The sequence below is a fragment of the Macrobrachium nipponense genome, chromosome 29 (assembly GCF_015104395.2).
Source record: "Macrobrachium nipponense isolate FS-2020 chromosome 29, ASM1510439v2, whole genome shotgun sequence".
NCBI classification, from domain to species: domain Eukaryota; kingdom Metazoa; phylum Arthropoda; class Malacostraca; order Decapoda; family Palaemonidae; genus Macrobrachium; species Macrobrachium nipponense.
Window position 1 is genome coordinate 26,352,234 of NC_061092.1, and position 27,530 is coordinate 26,379,763.

At 36.1% G+C, this 27,530-nt stretch overlaps 1 protein-coding gene across 8 annotated transcripts in view; it reads right to left on the bottom strand.

Annotated features, from left to right (window-relative positions):
• The window catches only part of LOC135206203 (serine/threonine-protein kinase fray2-like), a 568,179-nt gene that overhangs the window by 18,874 nt on the left and 521,775 nt on the right, over positions 1-27,530 (bottom strand). For all 8 annotated transcript variants that reach the window (XM_064237543.1, XM_064237542.1, XM_064237536.1 and 5 more), the window contains one exon: positions 5,925-6,071. In XM_064237543.1, the coding sequence (XP_064093613.1) occupies positions 5,925-6,071 (147 nt within the window). The remainder of the gene's footprint in view (positions 1-5,924; positions 6,072-27,530) is intronic.

Sequence of the window (27,530 nt, forward strand, 5' to 3'; positions counted from 1 at the left end):
TAGCGGTTCTCGCGGTTTTAAATACCTTTATCATTTATATCTTGTATCTATAGAATTGATGCCGCAAGTAGCCTTATACGGTACGCCGCTAGAACACTTTTCCACATATTCAAGCCAACCATTAATTTATCAAATATATATAAAAAAATATATAAATAAATAAATATAAAAAATAAAATAAATATGGATACAAGTGGAGTCAATATAATACACTCCGTAAGAAGTCGGAAGGGTTACAAATTATAATAAAAAGGAATCACGATAATATCAATAAGCAAAACGTAACCATTAAATATCCAAATATATATGCGTAAAGATTTGAACTCTAACTTAACGCTTTAGTAATGACAAATAAGCTAAAAGTTCAAACACATATCAAAACCTACTGACATATTGTCTGTCCGGTGATGTATATTCGTAGTCAATGAAAAAAAAAAATTTAAATAAATAATAATAATAATAATAAATAAATAAATAAATAAAATAAAATAAAAGAGATTTTAAAGTCAGGAAGTCTAGAAGTGAAAATGTTATCTATGAAATAATCCTATATGAATCTTATACAGGGCTAATAATATATATAGAATTTGTATGGAAACCTTTTTCATTAGTTTCAATAAGGAATATTTAATTTAACATAATCATGCAGTTTTCCAACATGAAACTAATATATTGTTCAATTTTGGTACTGTTTTTTTCAGACATTCTTCTCATGTGGGTCGAGTATTAAAAAACAAAAAATTTATCCTAAAGTCGTATCTCTTACAGCAAGTAACGTAACTCTTAAGCTGGTGACGACGTCATCAGTTCTGGAAGGTCTGTCGCGTCTGCCGTATCAGCATTGATTCCTTTAACCTCAAATATCTGCTTGCACAGGCTTCATCTTGCGCTTGCAAAGCAGATTGACTGGAGAAAGGAATGCTTAGTTCATGAACTTCACATGTGGTTCATAGGTCACATGACAGGCCACATAACATATTCTTATCCGTGTGTGTAATGCAATTAGTTAAGGCCTTGCAATCATTTTAAAATTAATGAACAAAATAAGCAAATAGAATTTCTATAACAACAAAATGAATTAATTTTTTTTTTCTGAACCTCATAGACATTTAGAAGTATCAAGATATGTATATATGAAATATTTACTTGCAACATTAGCCTATTACAATTCAAGTAAAACATTCATGGGAAAATGTCACATTTTCTTGGAAAACCCAAAGTTTATTTAGAAATTAGTTACATAGTGGGTTTTTTTCGTTGCATCTCCTACCTATTAATAAAGTTTTTAAAAAAATTAACCTCAGAGGATGCGCACGAGAAAATTGAATATGAAACTTTTGTTAGGGCACATAGAATCATGATTAATATTCTCTTTGACTCTTATGCTGCCTGGCAATCTTACAAATAGCTCCATTTTCCACTTCTTGTCTAGTAACTTACTACCAGTAATATCGAATTTTCTTTGAGATTCGTATTGATATCTATTTATTTTTTATAATTATGGATATTTTTACGAGTCATCATAGACCTGGATAGGTTCACTCATTGTTAATGCCATGGATAAAAAGTTTGTACAGCGGACTCTTCTGAATTCCAAAATATCAGCGAATTCATGTGGGTTAAGTCTGGTCTAAATGGCTCTCTTCCCTCCCCTGTATTTGGATGTCGTCTGAATTTACTTTGCCCTTGTGACAAGTATAATTTCACTTGCAGGCTGATTAATGGAACCTGGTTACAGTATCCTGCAGTACGAGAGTTTCACGTCGCAACTTCAAAAAATCGTTCGTCGCAGCGGACGACTACAGTCAAGTAACAACCGCCTACAATGTGAATGGAATTTCATGGACTTCTTCGACCGACACCGTATCTCGTCGTTAATCTCGTTTTAATGCGGAACGCTCCAGCGACTGTCGGAATCGACTACAAAAGGGACATACTTCCGACAATTACGACCCGAAGGATATTCAACTCTACTTTGCTGGCGAAGGACTCGTGCTGGGGATGTTTTTTTTATTCATCGCGAACGTAATCGTGTAGCTTAGGATGCAGAGAATAAGTATGAGCGCAAAAATAGAACGTTGGACCCGCCCAGGCAAATTTTCCCCTTGTTTTAACCATTGAAAAAGGCCGTTTCAATTGGCTATAGGTGGTTGTCTGGAAATGTGTAATGGACGAAAAGTTGTTCGAACGCTAGTTAAAAGTGAAGTAGTATAACCTCGGTCATGTATCCTATATATATGTATCATGTCCTATATATTAATTCATAAATAACAGAGTCGAAATATATCTTTGCGTGTACGCAATAGGAATCTATTTAAAGTGCACATATATTAATCATAATTATATGAATCCATATACATATGTATAAAACATTCAAGTAGCCTATAATCAATCTGTTACCTTTCATCTTACCAATATCTGGAGTTATTTATGAGTTAGTATATGAATTAATGAATCAGATATATAACATTTAGCATAAAAATCAACGAATCAATCAGCATAAACATTAATAATTTTATCAATTCATATATGAACTTTTTTATCAGTTAAAATATGATTTTTATCATGTTAATCTTCATTCTATGCAATTATCAGAGTACATTAGTATTTTCTGTAGCATAAGTATCTTAAAGAGATGAAGTGAAAAGCTGTATCATTATATATCACGTGATCACTATTATTTACCAATATCATTGTTTTATATTTTATTACTTGAATCAATTCATGTACACCATGAATTTTTATTTACTTATATCTATATATATTCACGTAGTGTCTGTATCACACTCCTATAAGTCAAATGCAAGTCAAGTTTGAGTAATATTCAGTGGTTGGTTTTGGTAGCTGACCGAGCTGATGTAAGTGTTTACATAATAAAAATATGGAATGTTAGTCCATATATATAAAAGTCTAAAACTAAAGAGGTCAACCAGATTGCTTGCAGGAATGTGATCAGACTAGAGACGCTAAAGATGACGTATACAATAAGTATGTAGGCTAAGATAACATGCCGTCACCTGTAGTCATTCAATTGTTTATAAACATTAGTCCAAGCTCCCTGCTTGAGACAACTACGGCCTACGTGATCTGTAGCGTGTCTCATTTGATTGTGTGTTCGTATGAAACTATGTCATTGGTATGTATGTTCATATGTTCGAACTACTGTCTATTCCTTCATAACTTGTAACAGAGATGGTAGACGAGGAGAACAGAGTTAGCTATCGTCATTAGAAGACCTGTACCTCTTTACCTAAGCTTTATCATGTAGAGGAATAGGATTAGCCATCATCATTGGCAGAAGCGATCAAGCTATCGTTATTAGAAGACTTGTACAATCATATCTGATCTTCACCATGTAAAACTTCAGAAGAATATATAATTTTTTATACTTAGTGTTTTCTACAAGAACCTCACCGAACCATGAGTTTAACACATCGTCGTAAAGATAATACCGACTTCGTAAGTGATCTACAAAACCCCAGACACTCCATTGAAGATGGAAGTGCAATACCAACCGACTTAGCGTATAGATTATCGCAAGTCTAACATTACCTCATAGGGCGCCTTATCATACAAGGCACAAGCCCTAATATATATATCTGTGTGCAGCAATCTTGTATATGAAGTCCTTTAATATTTTGGCTTTGTAAACAGCCCGGGTAAGCTTAGGGTATGTGAGTAACTGACTTATGAAACGCCTTCCAACGGTAGAAATCAATGAGTAGGCAGAGAAACAAAGAGATCAATAAATCGCCCATATGTCCTGAATAGATCCGAGAAGATTATGAAAACTGATAAACGATGGAAATATGTGAAAAAATTACCAGAAACTCAGTGAATCATTAGAGGCATATATTACCCAGGGAAGAAAAACGATTTATGACGCAGATGGAAAGAAATGAATGTTGTGAGAAAATCTTATATTTCTTTACATTCACTTCGTGTTTTAGCCACGCCAAGCAAGCATTGCGCAGATATTAAGGGGAAAATATATCTCCTAAGCAAGTAAATAAAGAAAAGCAAGGGACACTGTCTACTAAGCAAGTATATAAAGAAAAAACAAGACACTATCTCCTAAGCAAGTGAATAAAGACGAAATCAAGGGACACCGTCTCCTAAGCAAGTAAATAAATAAATAAAAAAAAGAGAGACGCTACCTCTTATTGTGCACTGTAAGCGAAACATAAAGAAGCATAACCTTTCACGTCTTGAGCTAAATCTACTACAGAGGCATTGAGGCCATTCCGACTCGAATAAGGCTTCTCCACAAAGTAGTCAGTTCATGAGGGCTGCCACTGAACTTATCATACTATATGCCTAAGCCCCAGACAACATATACACAGTGATCAACGCATAAACATATGGCAGTATCCATCTAACTGAGCCTGTCACGAACACCTTAGATTTTGATGATGGTAAAATTATTCTTTCATTGTTTGTCGGTATATATTGGGCATCAATCTTCTTCTTTTTCCTAGTTTAAACCCATTTTTATATGAGGTCGCCGTTGTGAATGAGTTCGTCTCCATCGATTTCTGTCCTGTGCCTCGTTCTCATTTATACTGTTTATTAGGCATCAATAATATCATCAGTTACTTTCTCGAGTCTACTATGAATGTGCCAACGTTACTGTCATTTGGGAGCAACTCTTTATCACGAAAATATACACAATGTTCTAAGGAGTCCACAATAATACAAATGTTAAAAGTTCGTGCATCATTTATAAACACTTAATAAAAGCTTTCGAACCCTTCCCTGGGTCCATCTTCAGTCTTCAGTCCACTAATCGGTGATAGCGGAATCTTTAACCTGTCACGTTGCAGTATGATGTAGTAACAGGTCTAAATTCTGCTTTATAATATATATATATATATATATATATATATATATATATATATATATATAACTTCGCTTCGTATATAATAATAATAATAATAATATTTCGGAAGGAGACCCTCTTGTAGGCAAGTTTTGTTAAAAATAGTGCTGAAGCAGCAACCATTTTTAATAATAATAATAATAATAATAATAATAATAATAATAATAATAATAATAATAATAGACTGATCTGTACTTTAATTCAACGCATTTTGCTCACATAAATAAACTGTCGACCACTGCTCACAAACACAAAATTAAATCTTACGAAGAAATGAAATTCACATACCAAGCAGACACATACACTTACTTACACACGCACACACATATACAGAAATTAGTTACAATTAGCATACTTACTTCCTATAAAGAAATTAAATGTCAAATTATACACAGACCAACGCTTACACAAATACATATTTACACGCACACAAACACTAACAAACACACATACAAAGAAACACATACAATAGTACGTATATACTTGCATACACACAAACACATTCTCCTACGTGCACACAGAAACCTTTATAAACATACACAAAACATTTTCACACACATACATTTACATACGCAAAACCTTACACACACAAGTATTTACTTACACACACACAAAAACTTACTCACAAAAACAATTACATACTGGCACACCAGCGATTACACGCTGACATACACACTTATACACTCAAACACTCCCGCATACGCTTACATACGGACACAAACAAATGCCCATTACACCCAAACACACTCACATACACACACGAAACTTACACACATTTACACACTAACATAAAACATACACATACTCGCAAAAGTAACTTACACACACAAAACTTACACACCACACCCAAACACACACACACCAAGCTTACACACATTTACACACTCACATAAAACATACACACTCGCAAAACTAACTTAGACACACAGACACTTACACATTCACACAAAACTGACTTACGCCCACAAAACTTACTTACACACACACACACACACACACACACACACACACAGACACACACTCAACACCCTCCTTGGCACATTACCTTCGCAGAAGAGCGAGACGTCGGCATACTGATGGGATGTGAGGACATTCTCGAGGACTCCCAAAAGGTTGTGCTGGTGGTTGTTCCAGCGTAAGCAGTAATGCTGCTGAGGTCCGTAGCTGTTGCTCATTCCGGACCCGGCCAGACCTGCAAGGGAGGGAGAGAGGGAGAGTGAGAAGAGCTTCCAGGGAAATGGATTATATAATGTATACGCGTTTGTTACAGATACAATGAAAGATGGGAATAGTGTGCATGTATATTCATACACATATATATATAATATATATATATATATTATATATATAGATATATTAATATATACATATCATATATTATATATAATATAATAGAAGAATATATATATATATATATAAATATATATAAAGTTAGCTTTTTTATTTATTCCGTTTTGTATACTCATTAAATATGTGATGACCTAATAATTTTCCTTGTTACATACTTGTATTTTGGTTTACATTATATAATATATATAAATATAAAGTAAACCAAAATATAAGTATGTAACAAGGAAAATAAACAGGCCATCACATATTTAATGTGAATAGAAAACAGGATAAACATCAAGTCTTATACGAAACTAAATAAATTACATAAATATTGAAAATACAACCAGCAAGGTAAAACTTTAAATCATATTTAACGTAAACCTTAAATTTACACTTAAAATGAAATTAACTTACACACAGATATAAGCCGATGACTCAATGCGTGATATATAAAACTACTAATTAAAGAACTTATTCGATAGTAGATTACTTAGTTGGGAAATCTGAATATCAGTTCATGCAAACTAATTCGTTAGTTCACCATCAGTATCAGATGTTAAAGGATAATCATTACTAAATACATAATGTTAAAAATTTATTCATGGGAATACCGTATGTTGAAGATACACATTAGAATTTGTATGTTTAAATCTACCAATCATTGCAGGATATTTAAATCTATCTAGATAATTTATAATCCATTCTCACCGGCCGTACATTTATCGTAATTATCCGTAAAATATCTTTGTAACATTGTTCATATTACTCATGTAAATTTATATTAATCTTGCAAAAAAAAAAAAAAAAACTTTACCAGGTTAATAATTCGTGCGCTCAGCTCAGTTATAACTTGCTTATAAGGAAGTAAAATATGTTATGTATAACTATAACTCTATGTGATAGTAAAATGATTCTGATATATTATTTCGATTACCTTTCAGCGTCAGGAATCGGGGATAAGCGACAATTTTGCCGTGTATGACCCTAGGAGTTGTGACGCCCGGTAAAATTTTAACATACTATAGAGAAAAATGTAAAATGTAAATACTAGAAAAAGATGTTTTCGATTTCAGCAGCTTTTATAACCGAGCACAAATAAATAAGTCAGTATCCAACGAACTGTGCAAAGGGAAACTAATCAACATCAAAGGTATAAAACTAATTACGAACAAATTAACCAATTCATAAAGAATTAACCAACACGAAATGAATTACCGATTCGTGACGATTTAACCAGCACGAAACAAATTGACAAATTTGTAACGATTTAACCAACATGAAACCAATTAATCGGTGCGAAATAAATGATCCAGTTCGAAATAAATTAACCAATTCGTAATGAATTAACCAATTAACAGGATATAATTAAACTAAATCGCAACGAATTACCCGCACGAAACGAATTAATAATTTCGTAAGGCATTAACCAGGACGAAATGAATTAACTAACTCGTAAACGAATTAACCAACTCGAAACAAATTAACCAACAACCAACAAGTTAAAAATTCCTAACGACTTACCAAGAACGAAACAAGTTAACCAATCCGTTACACGCGAAACAGATCTAACGAATTAACCAGCGCGAAACAAATGAATCAATTCGTAACGAATTAACCAACACAAAAGAAATGAGCCACCTCGCAAACGAATTAACCAACCCGAAACAAAATAACCAACTCGAAAAGAATTAACTAACACCAAACATATTAACGATTTAACAAGGGTGGAACAAGTTAATTAATTCGTAACGAATTAACCAACGCAAAACAACTTTAACGAATTAACCAGCGCGAAACAAATTAACATATTCGTAACGAATTAACGAACACGAAATAAATTAACTAATTCGTAATGAATCTATCAACACCAAACAAACTGACAAATTCGTAACTAACTACGAACACATGAACTTATTCGCAACGAATTTACCAACACGAAACAAATCAACCAACCGTAACAGATCAACCAACTCAAAACGAATTAACCCAAACGAAGCAAATTAACCAATTTGTAACGAATTATCCAGCACGAAAGATGTTTAACCTCGTAACGAATTAACCAGTGTGATAAAAATTAACAAATTCGTAACTAATTAACCAACATGAAATACATTGATCATTACTTCAGAAAAAATTATCCAGTTCGAAATAAATTAACCAATTCGTCACGAATTACCCAGCACGAAACGAATTAATCAATTCGTAACGTATTAGGTAACCAGAACAAAACGAGTTAAAAAGCATCAAACGAATCAACCAACACGAGAAATTAACCAATTCGTAACAAATTAAACAGCACGAAACAAATGAATCAATTCGTGACGAATTAACCGACACGAAAGAAATTAACGAACATGAAAGAATGATCCACCTCAAAAAAAAAAAATCAACCAACACCAAAGTAATGAAACAATTCGTAACGAATTAACCAACGTGAAACAAATGAACCAACTCGCCACAAAATGCTTTGTCATGTAACTCTGCCAAGAGGGTCATTAGGAGCTGAGTACGAAACTTCTTAATATCTTCACCAAACGTTTGAGCTAAACGTTTGAAATAAACGTTTAAACTTGAGAAATAATACACAACACGTTCTCGACCTACTAGAATACTGAACAAATCAATGTGGTGTTGTAACTTTCGTACGATGTAACTATAGTCTGATTTTTTATAGTTACTTAAATGTGTACATATTACCGGATAATCGAATATGTATATACTGCAAAAGTTGTCATTCAGAATTTGCCAGAATACAATTTGCGGATCAGCGAGTAATTAGATCATCATTCGAATTTTACTTAAAAAAACAAAAACAAACAAGAACAACAACGACAACGACAACAACAACAACAACAACAACAATGAGTAATTTAACAAATTAAAGATAAGCACAGAAAACTGAAATAAAAAATACACATACTATTCATGTCAACAGCATAACTATGAATACATTGTCCAAACTCTTTCAATTATTTCTTTCTTTTCGTCGACAGTCAAAGCAAAAATATACATTTAACAACCGGATACACCAGAAAACAATTGATTGGCCTACTTGCATTGTTAACTGGCGTCACAGAACCAGCAAGACAGCTGAAATCGCTAATTTCCTTATCGTGTCTATGATGGATTTCAGAGATACGAGCACTAATGATCTGCCTACACACACACACACACACACACACACACACACACACACACACACACACACACACACACACACACACACACACCGTTTTATTTTCGTAAGACGAATTTCGTAAGATGAATCTTTGATAAAACTTGTTTTTCACTAGCACTATAGATCTGATAATCGGGATTTATCTTCAAAGAATAAGTACTTACATAGTTACAGTTATTTATAAACACCTAAAAGCAAGTTCGTTTTATTCTTAAGAATACATACGTAAATACTATATACATATATAAATTGGGCATTTTTGTTCGTGCGGGGGAATATATATAAGCTAACAGCGATACCATTTCACTAAAGGTTTAATCTGAGAGAGAGAGAGAGAGAGAGAGAGAGAGAGAGAGAGAGAGAGAAGTGATGATATTCTTAAGAATACTGAAGTAGATATATATAGAAATAATGTATTTTGTTTGTAAGTGCCTGCGCTAACAAAATCACATTTCACTAAAGGATAAATCTGAGAGAGAGAGAGAGAGAGAGAGAGAGAGAGAGAGAGAGAGAGAGAGAGAGAGAGAGAGAGAGAGAGAGCTGAAGCGATTCGCAAAAAGTCTGACCTTTGGTTACAAAGTACTAAGCGATCTATCAAAAAACAAAATGGCGCCCAGATACGCCAGAACTGTTTGTCTTGCTTATTCTAACAATAACAACAAACTACAAAGCAAATATTGCTGGTATTTAAAACCCGACTTTCGTTACTGATATCAGTATCGGTGGCGACAAACGAAGAAGGGACGGAAAAAACATTATTATGATTAATATAATTTTCTGAAAATGTATCTCACTTGAATCATAAGATCTCAAAAGTGCGTCCTTTTCTCCGGGATGAAAAATAGAACCTGACATATAATGATAATGTCGTTCGTAATTGAGACCCGATTTGATCTCGAGTCTTTTAGTTTCGGTCGCCACAAACGAAGAATAAAAATAGAATATTGATGTAATTAAAAAAAATATATTTGTCACGTGAATAGACAATCGTTTTCAAGCGTGAGACCATTCCTACTGAAAAATAAAATAATACAATCGTTAAATATAATCAATTAAGTTTAGAAACCATTATTAAAACCGTGATCGGTCACGACAAATGAAGGAAAATCAAAGAATATTAATATAATTTTCTAAGTAAATATCTCGCATGAATTATAGTAAATTCCAAGCGTGAAAACATTTCTCCGGCATAAAATGTAATCTGGAATTTTAATTAAAAATGACTTTTAGGTGCTATCAATAAAATTGTGATCGGTCGCGACAAACGAAGAATAATAGAATTTTAATATAATTTTCTGTGAATGTCTCACATAAATAATTATCGTTTCCAACCGTGAGATAATTTCTACTGAATAATAATAATAATATAATCTTGAAGTATAATCAAAATTTATTTTTAAATGCTATTATCAACACTGTGAATACCAACACATACCTTCCTACACGACAGACGAAGAATAATCAAAGAATATTAATATGATTTTCTAAAAATGTGTCGCACATGGATCTTCATAAGTTCCAAACGCGGGACCATTTTCCCGAAATTTAATCCTGAAGTATGATTAAAAATTACTTTTGGATGCGATTACTGAAATCGTGACGTGTCGCGACAAACGAAAAACCACAAAAGATTATTAATATCATTTTCTGAGACTGTGTCTCACGTGAATAATAAACATTTCCATAAAGGGGACCATTGCTAACGAATGAAAATACAACCTTGAAATCATTAGAATTACTTTTAGATGCCAATTTGAAAATTGTGATCACGAACACATACCGACTCGATTAAAACATGGCGTGATTTACCTTCCGAAGAAAGCTGGATGCTCCCGACCCGTTCTGCAAATGAGAATCGAAACTGGAACAAGAAAATGGAGTTCTGGAAATCAGCCAACCAGCTTCTCTCTCTCCCTCTCTCTCTCTCGCACAAACACACAACGCGCCTACCCACCAATCCCCTTTCCCTCTCCTTCCTCAATGCCCCATTCATCGTTGCAAGTTGCAAAGGGCAATAAAAAGAGAGAGAGAGAGAGAGAGAGAGCGTTTGGGTCCACCTTTATGGAGCCATTTTGTGGTTAGGGGCGCTACACGTTCGCCATCGGGTTTTCTAGGGTTCTTACTCTCTCTCTCTCTCTCTCTCTCTCTCTCAAAACCACCGGCTGTTCGTTAAGGCACCTTGACAGACTCGCCCATACGCTTCGCGGGCCCCGAGAGATGGACTAGGTCAAAACTGTCAATCAAGTCGGCGGCCATTAAAAAAATAAAAGGAAGGAATAGGGGGGGTGGGGGAGTGGGGATCCTTTAACTGGTACTCCCACGTCATAAAACCCAAGAATTTTCAATGGCAGAGAATCCTATTACAGGACGACTTTCCTTTCTGGAAGGACTTTTACTGCTGGAGAGAGGGAGGGAGGGAGGGAATTTGCAACCCCCTATTTTTTTTCCCTTTTCCCCGATATACCTAATCTTACAAGAACTCAAAAGACATAAAACGGGTATATGCCCATCCTAGGACCCTCTTAGGCCTCTGTAAGGCTCCCCCCCAACACCCCACCCCCCTCTGCTTCTGACTTCGGAGACGTTTCTCCAGGACGCATAATTAGGCACCAGGTTTTGGGGGGTATTGCAGAATGCTATAAAATCGAGGAGGGCTGGAAGCCAACGGGGCACACACCCACCTCCCTTCTTCCCTTCCAGCCCCCGGGGTCTCACAACGCCCACATAACCCTAAATAGACCTTGGAGCTTTCTAAAAAGGACATTCGGTACTTTCTGGGTGCGCGGCGCAAAGCTCGAAGGACACCAGAGGGTTCCAGAGGACACCAACTGGATTTCCTTTCCGGAAGGAGCAGATGGGACTGGGGACACTTTTTGTAATTCGCTGAACAAAGTCATACATTTCTTTTGGATTGAAGTTCTAATGATACAATACTACGCTCATAAACTGAAATAATATGAAATGGAAGAAAACGTAAACTAGTGTATTAAGTAGAAAAATACATGTTTTTAATCGGTCCTCAAATAATCATTACTGCACTCAAAATATTCGCTTTACTGCACTCAAAATATTCGCTGGACGAAGTCAAATACATCTGTTTTTACCTGTAGCTCAAATAATCCATTACTAGATAAACTCATAATCTACAAAAAGTGTGAACACAGTATAATAAGTGTGAAAAATACATGTTTTTAACTGAAATTAAATTAATACATTATTAAATTTATAACCTGAAAAAAATATGAAATGGAAGAAAATGTAAACCAGAATAGTAAATAGAAAAAATGAATAACAGGTTCCTTATGAAGAAAACTAGCCAGCTGATGCGATTCGTTTTCATAATTAATATTTCAGAAAACATGATTTTGTTTCTCTCCAGATATATTTCTTCGGCCTAGTGATCTGAATATACGACTAGAATTTGACTGCTTTTAATAGTGATGAAAAAAACTTGATTGTAAGTTTCCCAAAATTAAGTCACACTGGGACATCAGAGACTAAAAATTTGAAAAAGGTGTTTCTTTTTTCAGATGTGCTAGAAAGGTTTATTTCTTTATTTGCTCACAAAAGATTAATCCACGTGAACAATTCATTGATAAATCTTTCAATAATGCATGATCCATCTCGCGTATTTGAAAGGCCTTCCTTTGTCTATTTGCTTTAGGAGAATTGAAGAAAAAAAACTCAATCCAAACCTATTTTCCCACTCCTCTTCAAGATGTAGGTATGGGAAAGCACATAAAAAAAACGAATAAAAAGTGTTATTCATGTTTTTTTTTTCCGTAAAACAAACACTCGTCAGAAAAACCTATACCCTGTTTGGTTGAAACATCCTCTCGGGTGGAGGAATGAATTTAACAAGGGCGATTCCCCTGAGAGAGAGAGAGAGAGAGAGAGAGAGAGAGAGAGAATAAAAGGGCGTAGAGACAGTGAATATCGAATGAAAAGATAAGGGATGGAGAGGAGGAGAAAGAGGAGGATGATGATGATGAGGAGGAGGAGGAGGAGGAGGAGGAGGAGGAAGAGAGGAGGAAGGGAGGAGGAGGTAGGAGGAGGAGTGAGGAGGAGGAGGAGGAGGAGGAGGAGGTTAACAAGACTTATAAAAAGATACACTAACAAACGCATAGAGTGAAGGAAAAAAAATAATGACTGATGACCCACGACAAAAGAACTATTATTAATGTGGGCAAAAATTAGGCGAATATAAAATTAATCCAAATAGTACTAGATACATAACCGGAAAAATGACGCCTATTTCCTGAATAATAGGAACGATAGGTCATGAATATAAATTTTATCCATACAGGTTAAGTATAACACGATAATAAGTATCTTTTCTTGTTACACACACACAAACACAAACACACATACACACACACATGCCACTTAGAACTTTCAACAGATGAAACATGAATCATGAATTACGGTACCGGTTTTCAATGTTAAGAGAATATTAGGATTTTTATACCATTTTAATTTGATATGAAACGGTTATTTTATGCTTCGATGCCCATCGTGGTTGTTCCCACCCCAGCATGCGGAAACCAATCAATCAGTTACTGGATTGGTGTCTCACAGCTAACTGCAATTTCTGTAGTCAATGAATGCATTATGTGTGTGTGTGTGTGTGTGTATATATATATATATATATATATATATATATATATATATATATATATATATATAATATCTACGAATGTATTTATTATTCTTATATATATATATATATATATATATATATATATATATTTATAATCTTACACCAGTAAAATTACATTTCTAAATATTAATATATATATATATATATATATATATATATATATATATATATATATATATATATATATATATATATATTATCTAAAAATGTATTTATACAGGTATAAGACTATATGTGTATATATAATATATATATATATATATATATATATATATATATATATATATATATATATATATATACATGAGAATAATAATAACTGATAGTAAAAAATAAGCAATAAATAAGTAAGTAGAATGAAGAAAACATGGATATATCCATTTCTGATCCCAAGGTGAAGCTGACATTGAAAACGTTGCCATAAAAAGTAATGTGCAGGAAAAGGAGAAAGTACACAGACCATAAAAAAGAAAGAGGGAGGTGGGGATGGGTGGGCGAGTGGGTGGGTGGGAAAGGTGGACAAAGAGGGGAAGATGGAGGGGAGGGGGGGGAGGAGGGAGAGGTCAGAAGGCGGCGGCATCATCATCATCATCAGCAGCAGTAGTAGTAAAAATGAAAAATTCAACCATTCCTCAAGCCTCGTTACGGGGCCATTTTGCCTTTCGACATAAATGTCACTCAGGAAAACATTAAAAATACCGTCGTTAAGTTAATGATCATTTTCGGATTTAATTAAAAAAATCCCACGGCCAAATTATCGTTTATTTTCTGGTCTCGTTTTTATGGTCGGCCCAAAATTTATTTTTCCTCGAGCGTACTGGAGATTTTGTTTCTCAAGGAAACATCTGAGTTATTTCCTGTTTTATACCTTTTAAATGTTTTTCCCTTTATCTATAAGTCTGTCTATCTACTATCTCTCTCTCTCTCTCTCTCTCTCTCTCTCTCTCTCTCTCTCTCTCTCTCTCTCTCTTCTCTTCCTCATATATAAATATCATATATATATATATCATATAGATATAATATAATATTATATCTAGATATCAGGCGTCACAGAATTAAGATTTTATCCACTAAAGTAATATATCATGGTCACAGAAAGAAGATTTTATTTACCAAAATAAAAATCACTGCGAGCTGCTTTAGAAGCAAGAGCCCGTGCCGGTGGAACACTGGCTTAATCTAAAACAACAAATGGAAACTATATTTTTTCTCTGAGATTTCATATCTGAGACTTAAAATACTATGACCTGTAGGTTTAGACTTCTTACAGGCCGTGATTGTAACTATCAGCCACTGAGATCTCTTACAGGCTGTGACGGTCACTAAGACTGAAAACGGATATGACATAAAAGAAAAGTTAAGCCAATACTCTCGAGAGATGACTGACTACTGGAAGGATTCGGTGAAAATACGAGCTACTGAAGAATCCTTTATCTCCTTGGGGATACCATTAGATTAAAGGATTTGATGTAATTGAAGTGTTGATACGAGGTGCCTATGCTAAATCTATAATTCCATCGGACCGTTTTTAGTCTCTGGAGGCAATGAACTAGTCTGCAAAATGTTGGGTATCAAAATGGCAATTGACTGATGGGTGCTGAGATCAGATGAAACAATGACAAAAGATTATATATATATATATATATATATATATATAATATATATATACATACTATCTATGTATATATATATACATATAACACAAACACATCAACACACAGAGAAATACTACCCACAGAAAATACTGACACTAGAGGTACTTGATAATTTCCAAAACTACTTCGGCTTATCGTCCAGTGATCACCTCAAAATGGACACGTAACATTTACGAGTGAACGGAGGAATTATAAAAAAGAATAAAAAAAAAAAAAAAAAAAAAAAAAAAAAAAAAAAAATAAGGGGGGGGGAGAAAGACGCCGAATTTTCACCCCAGGGAGCAAATGGACGAGAAGTCTCTTGAGCAAGTCTTAGGATAAGACAGACCCACACTGACAAACCCTTGAAGCACCAGAGGTCTGTAAATCACACGAAACGGACAGGTATATGTTGGCCTTTTCCCCTTCAGTGACTCCGCCATTTTGGACAAGACAAGCCGCAATGAACCGTGCCTTTGGGACTGAGGGGGGTAGGGGGAAGGGGGTGGGTGGGGGGATGAGGGGGGGCTTGGGCAGCGCCTTCGCAAATATGGCACCTCCTGCGGTCACTTGCACGACCTTAACCTTCCCAAAGAGGTCTTGAGTTTACATACCCAGGATGGTCAGTGCCGAGGTCCCTATAAATGACTGAAGTTTAGTTTCATTTTGTTATTATAAAACGCTTTTAATATTAATAATATAATAATAATCTTTATATCAGCTCAGGGCCATACACATGAAATACACAAAGTACACAGCAGTGAGAAAAAAATGTTGTATAAAGATCAATATCATGCCCCAGAGCTCATACCAAAGAGGGTTCGAGTATATAAATGACTGAAGTTTAGCTTCACCTAATAAATGTAAAATACTTTTAACCAAGAAAGAAAAACGGTAAGTATCTAGATCTACATTATACCCACACTTTATACAAAGGCCCTACATATACATAACGCCTGGACGCCTCCAAAAAGGGTACATGAAATTCGTCTTCGCCGTCAATATTTTTCCCCCTCTCAATTTCTCTTATCTTTCCCAAGTGGGAGATAAATTACTAAGCCCATAAAACATGGCGCGATCAGGCCTTTCATGCTCCATTAGCCGAAGGGTCCTGTCCTGCAACGTGCCCTGGCCACTACCAGACGCCGTCAGGGACGGAGAGGAAAAAAACGAGAGAGAGAGAGAAAGAAAGAGACACAGGGCAGACCAATAACATTGCCCTCCGACTATAATTCGTCCATTGCAAAAGAAGAGACCCGCCATTGCAAAGGGAAGGTCTCCTCGGCCGAAAAGCTTTTTTTTTTTTTGTTGCATCCATTGCAAAGGCTCCAGAGGCCACCGAGGACCCTCCCGAGATCTGTTTTTGCAACGCCGGGACACAAACGGGCCCTCGTTCGCGCTCGCGCGCACGATAGGGACGAGCTACCCTAACCCAGAGCTTGAGAGAGCGCCTTTGCAACCAATAGCGGCAGCGGCCTGTCACTCTGAATAACGAAGGCATTTTTTAATTTTTTTTTTTATTCCCTTTAACCCTTTCCGCCCGCGACGTCGACCTTTGTGCTATTGAATGTTGCAGGAGCAATGGAGGGAGAGGGTGGGGGAGGGGGATGAGGGGTAGTCTTGCAATCGGGCTGGCGGGTGGCTGCCACGCTTAATTTGTCGAGCCTGATAGTGTTTGGGAATTGAAGAAGGACCAGGGAATAAGGGAAGAGGAGGAGGAGGAGGAGGAGGAGGAGGTAGCCACGTGCAGGCGCCTCTATGGGCGAGCCTACCATGACGTCACCGAATGAGGGAGGGGCTCCGGCATCAATCAGGATTAGCAAATGACGTATGACTGGTTGCTGGATAGATGCGGTAGCAGTGGCACAGAGAGAGAGACTGACTGCATCTGCTGCGTTCACCATTGTCGACTGATGTCCTTTTCCTTGGCTTCAACACGGATCACTCAGTCAGTCGCCAAGTTCGGTTTCGTGGCACTTGGCGAATCCTGCGTCCCCGCTTTCTTTATCAGTGATGATCGATACATATACCTTTTATTTCGGTGAACAAACTTGCAATAAGCGAGGGCTATTGATGCTTCCATAAAGATATTTTACCGGTGTGTCTTTTACAAGAACCCGAATCGGGGCGAGATTTTATTTCGGTGTACAAGATAGCAATAAGCGAGGGTTGTTGATGCTTCAGTAACGATATTATAACGGTGTTTCTTTTTCAAGAACGCGATTCGGGACGAGATTTTGATGAATGCAACGATGTTTGACCCTTCAGAAGAATCACAAGGCGTGATTATGTTTTGGACGATTAATTCTTGCACCGCTTTTCTCTGACAATGATTCTTATGAGGACGACAAATGAGTGAGTGAATTTGCCCAACTATTTACTAAAAGAGCGTAAACATGTGAATGTCTTAATAAAATGCCAAATGTCGTTTCATTGATAATTCGGTGTAACATGCTGTTGCACTGAGACAAGACTGAAATATAGTCAGTCATCGCGCTAAATTCCCATTTACATGACAATACTTACAAGCGTTCCTTCGCAGAATATAATTACGTGCTCCAATAATGTATTGGACTCCAAAGGAGCATTGCGTTAACGAAATGAAAGACCTGTCAGAATAACAAGGCACTAAAAAAAAATAAAATAAAATAACATAAATAAAAAAAAAAGTTATACCAAACGGAAATTAAAATCTTTTTTGCCGCTGGCGGCGCAATCCCACATCGCTATCGAGTAATACTGGCATAAGGCCGTCTTGATTTAAGAGCAAATTCGGGTGTCAAGTTATACAAGTCTAGTGCCGCGTTTTTATCTTTTTATTTCTAATTTTAATTATAATTTTTTTCGTTTTTTTCCCTTTAGTGTCCGAATGAAAATTTTACGCCCGTTCGGTTTGCTCAAATTGACCCATACATTTAGTTTACTTTCTCTATTTTAATAAGTGAGATTTCTTATTTCTGTATTTCCCTTTACCTTCTCTTATTTCTCACTAATGCACACCATATTCTTTGGAAGCTTGAATTTCAAACCAACGGCCTCTTTGGTGTAAGTGTTCCATATGAATAAGGTTCCTCTTCTCAATAATAATAATAATAATAATAATAATAATAATAATAATAATAATAATAATAATAACCTGTTACTTCTTACTAATGAACTCCATATTTTTTGGAGGCTTGAATTCCAAGCCAATGGCCCCTATGGTGTACTTGTTCCATATGGATAAGGTTCACCTCCTGAATGACAATAATAACAGTGACAAGGAGACAAATGCGTTCGGCGTGTACGTATCATAAATTCAGGGCGTCTCTTAGCATCTGCAGACCGCTGCAACAATGCAATAAGCTTTCATGGCTCCAAAGGCATTAGCCGGAGCTCTTTAGCGGTCACTCCCACGCACACCTGACTGCTGACGAGTTGCCCGAGGCGAAGCCAATTATAAAAACACACAAAAAGCCATAATACAAAACTCAACGTCGCCGCTTTTTCATCATCATTAAAATAAATGCATAGAATATTCGCCGCATTATCTTCATCATTAAAATAAAGACATATAATATTCACCACCCTATCATCATTATCATCCTGAGGAAAGTCGTCACCACCAAGAGCAACATTCAAAGCAGCACATGCGCAGTCGTTAAGTCTAATTAGCGAAGTCGGCAAATGAGTAGAACGTACTCCCGGACAATACGCGGAATACTGAACACATCCCCAAAACACGAGGTACACGGCTTAATAACACGTCGGGCGGCTGTGCTCTGCATGCGAATTGGCACACCAGGAAACCCATTATGGACAGAACCCTCTCTATTTATACATTCATCTTTTTCAAGGAACGATTTTGACCCGTGCTAAATACAGTACACCTAAGCCATACGCATGCATTCCTTCTGGGCTGATAGGTGTGTGTGTGTGTATTCCATTCTACAATATATGAGAGCAGCATAGAATATAGAATATAGGCCAAAGGCCAAGCTCTGGGACCTATAAAGTCATTCAGCGCTGAAACGGTAATTGACAGTAAAAAGGTTTGAAAGATGTAATAGACGGAAAACCTTTTTTTTGCAGTAAGATGGAAGAAAGAGAATATGAACGGGGGTACAGTAAAAGGAATGAAAGGGTTGTAGCTAGGAGCAGAAGGGATGCTGCAAAGTACCTTAAGTTAATGCCTCGGGATATAAATACATGCCATGAAAATGTCAAAAATTGTTTCCAGAAACGTGAATTTGAAAAATTTTTATTATATGATTTACCGTTGCTTTACTGCAACAATTTGACAAAATTACATCATCTAAATATGCCGCCAAATAAAAGCCATTTGAATATATAAATGTTTTGAGAAACGTAAATTAGTAGAAATTTCATTGTAAGATTTTTTTTGTTGCTTTGTTGTAACGGTTGAATAAAAATGAATAATCTAAAATTGCCATAACTTGAAAACACGCTATGAAAAATATATTCAAAATCTTTTGGCTTTACATAACTTGATTAATTTGTTGTCAACAAAAGCTGGGATAAAGTCATACGAAGGTCACGTTGAAGCTAAAGCTGTTATTTAATTAATTTCTGTTCTCATTCGATCAATACTGGAATCCTTTTCTCTTTAAATAAAAAAAATTACTTTTGTCTAAAATTCTGAATCAGCAAAGATAACTCTCTCTCTCTCTCTCTCTCTCTCAAAACACACACACAGTTACACACACTGATGCGTAGAGTCACTTCTTTCTGTTCCATGAAGAGCAGTACTGGAATTTCTCTCTCCCTCTCTCTCTCTCTCTCTCTCTCTCTCTCTCTCTCTCTCTTCTCTCTCTGTAGCACATCAGTACTGGTATCCACTTCCCTTCTCATTTCCGTATGACGTAATCAAATTCTCTCTCTCTCTCTCTCTCTCTCATAATAAGATTATGAAATTCTCTCTCTCTCTCTCTCTCAAATACGCAGACGCGCGCACACACACATTCAGTTCCGCATACCAAGATTACGAAATTCTTCTCTCTCTCTCTCTCTCTCCCGGAATCCTCTGCAATGCCCGTGAATTATTGTCCTGACTCTCTCTCTCTCTCTCTCTCTCTCTCTCTCTCTCTCTCTCTCTCATCGAACGTCCAGCGTCGATGAAAGCGACCGCAAACGGATTCTATCTAGGAAAAAAAGAAAAAAAACATATGGCTCGGGATCTCCGCCCGTCGTTCTCCTTCGAAAAACTTAACCTAATATGGGCAGGTGGGCATGACCAACTGAGGCCGACAGGCTGTTCCTCCCTACGAGGTCCAGACGAGGACTTTCTCGTTCAAGGGCATCATCATCGTCTGGCTGGGTACGCCCATTCAAGGGGGGTCAAGGAGTAGGAAGAAAGTGGGTGGTAGGAGGCGGGGGGCGTGTTTTCATTTGCAAGAGGTGGGAGGAGTTGAAGGTACGAAAGCGGATAGGCGGGGCATGGGACTGAGAGCCCAGAGTAGCGGTCAGGGGTAGGGGTGGGAAAGGGGAGAGGTGGTCGTAGGGGGGAGGGAGGGGATTTGCAGATGGTAATAAGGAGAAAAGGCTAACAGGGGTATTAAGGGCGTCAGGAGGTTGCGGTGAACGAAATAATGTAATTATCGCTGGGTTGGACGAGGAAGGGAAACTCCCTAAAACTAATTTATGTGTGTATGTATGTATACACACATACATATATATGAGTATATATATACAATATATATATATATATATATATGTATAGTATATATATATATATATATATATATTATATAGATATATATATATATATATATATATATATGATATGATATATATCCCACACACACACACATAGTATATATTATATATATATATATATATATATATTATATATATATATATATATATATATATATTTATATATATTATATTTGTCACTTACACCGCGTGTTCCGTGCATTAACACACCTAATAACAGGACCTCATTTAAACTGGATGTATCTAGCGGAGAATAGTTCTTCAGGAAAGGTTAAAAGTGTTCCAGGAGTATCTGTCCCCCTCCGCCTGCAGTATATATGTAAATATGTGTGGTATAATATATAAATATATATATATATATATATATATATATATATATATACAACGTATATATATATATATATCTATATATATATACATACGTATATATATATACGTATATATATATATATATATATATATATATATATATATGTATATATATATATATATATATATACACTTTACATATCTTAATTTTATATATATACAAATATATATATACTATATATATATATATATATACCTACGTAATATATCTATACGTATATATTAAATATTCTATATATATATCCTATATATATTATATATATATTATATTATATATATACTATATATACACTTTAACCTATCAATAGTTGTATGTATTATGTAGAATGACGTGAATAAAAAAAAGACAAGAAAATTAAATCGTGTATTTTGTAAAAAGCATCAAGAAGAAATGTTGTTATGTTATGGTGTCAAGGAGCCCCGGATTAAAGCAAAACAAAAAAAAAAAAAAAAAGTAACATAAAAAGGGTAAATCGATCTATGTCATTTGATGAAGAGTCGTATTTCAATCACATTTCGTCACGAACGCTTCGTTGTGAAAAACTGCGCCGCGGCGCGCCTGCGCGCTGGACACGTCAGCTTTGGACGGTTAGGCAGGAGAATTTAACAGTAAAAAGTAGGAGTCACAAGAGCAGATAATATTATTAGGAAAGGAAATGTAGAGGTAAATAATGTCAATAGAGATACGAATGTTAAATGTTATTACATACATAAATAAGACACGCACATATTACACACACATACACAAACATTATATATATAGTATATAATATATATATATATATATATATATATAAATATGTATGAATATATATATATACATTATATATATATATAATATATAATGAATATATATAAAATATGCATGAATATATATATATATATATATATCCACACAAACGTACAAATCCAATGGACACACTTATGACAGCTACACAAACACAACCACACACGCGCGTATGCACAGTAGTACCAGACGCCAAACATTCATCGCAAATTGAAAAAGAAAGCCACAAATTCAATTTGTAACTTGTTTACTTCTAAGTATTTACATTTAGTTTTTACTTAAATACTTAGAAGTAAACAAGTTACAAATTGAATTTGTGGGTTTCTTTTTCAATCTTCAGAAGAAAACTGAAAGAAGTTTTTGTTTGATTCATCGCAAAGTACAAAAAAGGCATTACGACAAAGGTTTAAAATCCCACCAGCGAAAAGACGATCCTCGCCCGACTTAGAAAAAAAAAGAAGCAAACATAAGCACCAAATATATACGCGCGCAACACCACTAGTGTGTGTCGAGCAGTTACGCAATGGTCTGGTCGATACATCATAACTCCCGCCAACAGAGACGACGGGAAAGGAAGGAAGGAAAGAAAGAGGGAAAGCGGAAAAAGGAAAGAAGAAATAAAAAGAAAACTGTCCCGAATATTCTCTCTCCCTTACTCACTCACTCTCACACGGAACCCTACCTACCTACCTATATTACATATTTATATAGGTATATATAGGATACACCCGTATATATGGTTTGACGGCGTAACCACGCGAAGTCGCCTTGTAATTTCCACTTGTAATTTGGACGGATAAACATCAAAGGCATTTTAGTGAACGCGGAGAGTTAATAGTGTGTGTGTGTGTGTGCGTACTTACATTCATACATACATACGTACATACACACAGACAGACACACACACACACACACACATATATTAATACTATAATTTATATATATATATATATATAAATATCTATATATAATATTATATATATCAATTTCAATATTGTGAATTAAATAACCGATGACTGACCTTTGCGGATTATTTAGTACCAGTTAATAATAATAATAATAATAATAATAATAATAATAATAATACGAAAGCTCTTTGTTTATTGAAAGCATCATCTGTACAATTACTTGCACATCCATAAAAACGGTTAGCTTCCCAGTACCCTGACAGTCTTCAGGGATGCAGTTGCTAGCCACGTGCCCTGTCTAACATTGATCGCGACCATCCAAACTGTCCAGCGACCAGGTACAAAGATCGCTGAAGTTACCAGGCAGAATCACACACACACACACTCTCTCTCTCTCTCTCTCTCTAAATGACCAAAGGCAGAACGCGTCAAGAGACCACCAAAGTTACGTTGTACCTTTATACTGCACCATGTTCCCCTAATCCTCCTCCTCCTCCTCCTCCTTCTCCTCCTCCCCCTCCTCTCCTCCTCCTCGTCGTCCTCCTCCTCCTCCTCCTCATCTTTCTCCTCCTCCTCCACCCAGCAACACCTCACCTCAGGAGGAAAAAAGCAATAATTAACAGGAACCATAAACATAAAAAAAAATGCCAGCATTGGAACTGAATGAAGTCGGCTGCAGGTGTGAATGAATCAGAGGTGACAGTCACGGGGGAGGTGGGGGTTGGGGTGAGGGTGAGGGTGGGGGATTTTTGGCAGTTTTACAAGACAAGAAGGAGATTAGACGAATTGGGAACCAGAGAGAGAGAGAGAGAGAGAGAGAGAGAGAGAGAGAGAGTTTATATAATGAAATATTAAGAGAAATATGAGAGAGAGAGAGAGAAAGAGATTTTACTACACTGCAATGATATATTACAAGAAATATCAGAGAGAGAGAGAGAGAGAGAGAGAGAGAGAGAGAGAGAGAGAGAGAGAGAGAGAGAGAGAGAGAGGTGGCGGAGTTGCGTGAGCTGGCACAAAGATCTGGCTATGTGCTATTCGTCATCGCGTGTTGTTTTTTTTTTTTTTTTTTCTTTTTTGCCAATGTTTTTTGTTTTTTCCTTTAATGTTCCTCGGTCGCTGACAATTGCGTTGTTGCCGTGGTTGTTGTTCGTCCAAGGTTTTATCTTTTTCACCAGTGTTTTTATTTATTGTTAATGTTATATCTATGAATGAAAAAAATTCAGTTTCGGGTTAGCGAGATTTTACGAGCAAGGACGTATGACTATTAAAGCAGATAGTCAACCAGATTAGACACCTCTCTCTCTCTCTCTCTCTCTCTCTCTCTCTCTCTCTCTCTCTCTCCTGCAGTGTCGTAAAACTCTCTTTCCCTCTGACACAAAACCAATGTCACCTGGAGCTTCCAATATCATTTTAACAACTTACATCTAATATTCTCAACTCCATTCAGCCACGAGAATTCTCCCGTTGACAGCTGATAGGAAAGAAACCTTCCATTTCTCACGCTTGTTATGTCAATGACATTTGCCGTTTCAATTCTGAACGACATTACAAGATCTTGGATCCCGGATAATGGATTGATATCCAACAAACAACCTCAATTAAACGTGTAAATTCAACCCCCTGCCCCCTTCCCACACATACACACTTACATACATACATTTCCATAATTATACATTTAAGTTCAGACGCTTCTACACAGGACGGTGTTTATCCCTCGCTCCCAAACAACAACCACCAACTAATGACAGATACTAACCACTAACAGAAAGCCCTAATATGCTAATGACTATTAAAACTCTATCGGAGAGCCTTGACTTCCCAGTGACAGTACTAACTCTTAGCAGGAAACCCTAACTGGCCTCCTAGTAACAATACCAAACCCTAGTTGAAAGCCTTCAGATGCTAGTAACTATCAACGCTGCAGAAAGACTTTCAGTTCCTAGTGACATTACCAAGCTTAGTTGAAAGCCCTACCCTCCTAGTAACAATATCAAACCCTAGTTGAAAGCCCTAAACTTACAGTAGCAATACCAAGCACTAGCATAAATTCCTAACTTCCTTGTAACAATACTTAGCTCTAGCTGAAAGCCCTACCCTCCTAGTAACAATACCATGCCCTAAACTGTTTTTTTTCCTTCTGTCCATCCGACTGTGGTGGTCGCGCATGGTAACACTGCGCCCCGGGCTTTAAATAGTTACGCTATGTGTAAGTTTTAGCTAAATGAAAGGATACCTTGGTGTACATTTGCAACTGAAAAGTGTTTTAATAATTTACTGTAGGAGAATTACACCGTTAATCTTCGAAATTGGATATTATTTAAAGCCCGGGACGCAGTGTTACTATGCGCAAACACCACAGGCGGATGGACAGATGGAAAAAAAAAACAGAGTATAGTTGAAAGCCTCAACTTCCTTGTAACAATACCAAACCCTAGTTGGGAGCCCTACCATCCTAGTAACAATATCAAAGCCTAGTTGAAAGCCCTAACTTGCTAGAAATAAAACCAAGCCCGAGTTGAAAGCCCTAACTTCCTAATGACAATGTCAAATCCTAGCAGAAAGTTCGACTTCCTGGTAGCAATATCAATCCCTAACAGAAAAACCTTAACAACCAACAACATTTCAAACGGGTAGCAATTTTCCCTCACTCCTAGCAAAAACCCTCTGCGCCTAGCAGCATTTCTCAACCCCATTCCACAACCCCAACCAGAAACCCCCCAATATCTAACGACTTTAACCCCCAAGTAATCTCCCCCTCTATACCTGAAACAGCAGCCACATAAGAAAAAAAAATCCCCTATATACACATGCAACCCCATACGTTTTCCCTGGAAAAAACTGTCTTGCGAGAGAGAGAGAGAGAGAGAGAGAGAGTTACCACTTAATTCTGTTCTAGTTCGTAATCTTACTTAAGTAATGAAACCTACTTTTTTTCATTATTGTATTCATACATTTTGCCTTTTGCATGATATCTGTATTGCTGTGATTGTCGTCTTATATCTCCATGAGAGAAAGAGAGAGAGAGTGACAGAGAGAGAGAGAAGCAGAAGGAGGTAGAGGGGGATAGGGAGGGAAGTAGGGGAAATAAGGGGGAGGGGGGGGGGGGATTACCGCGACAGGCTTATGGTTAAAGGGTTAATTTGCGTAGTATGGGGCTACGATTTATGGCAGGTCCCTTTGCATCGATCCTTAATTCAGTAAACAGGTCCTGTCTCGTGGTCGTGTGTGCGTGTGTGTGTTTGTGCGCGTGTGTGTGTGTGCGCGCGCGCGTGTAAGTGTGTGTGCGTGTTTGTGTGGAATTCGCCTTACGGAGTCTACTCAGAACTACTGCGAATCATTCTTCTTTTCTTGGTTCTCTGCCTCCGTCTTTTTCTTCTTTCCATTACTACTAATCTATCATTATTACTAATATGACCACTTGCTACTACCTTCGTTGTTTTTATTATTATTATTATTATTATTATTATTATTATTATTATTATTATGATTATTATTATTATTATTATTATATTACTATTCATAAAAACCTCATAATGGCATGAGTCACTCAAATGGTGAAGAAATCCACCACAGTTTAGATGTAAATATATATTTTAGAAATATACATACAAAAGATACCTTTCGAGATCCTGCTCGATTCTCCGTCTCAATCTCTGAGGAGGAGAATCGAGCAGGTTCTCGAAAGCTCTCTATGTATGTGTGTGTGTATATATATATATATATATATATATATATATTTCTAAAAAAATATAATTACATCTACATTATTATTATTGTTATTATTATTATTATGATTATTATTATTATTATTATTATTATTATTATTATTATTTCACTTGATTTGACGCTGTTTTGATAAAACAATACGATTTGGCAACTTTTTCGGTATGCAATGTATTAGAAAACATTAATTGATTAAAGGCATATTGTAAGAGTACCAATTTATAAAGCGTGTATGTATGAATGCATGTATGAAGACTAAATGCAGCTTGAAAGTACCAGAGGGCACCGAATTAGGACAGAAATCCATTTTAAGTAAATAAATACTTTAATAAGAAAATTACATCC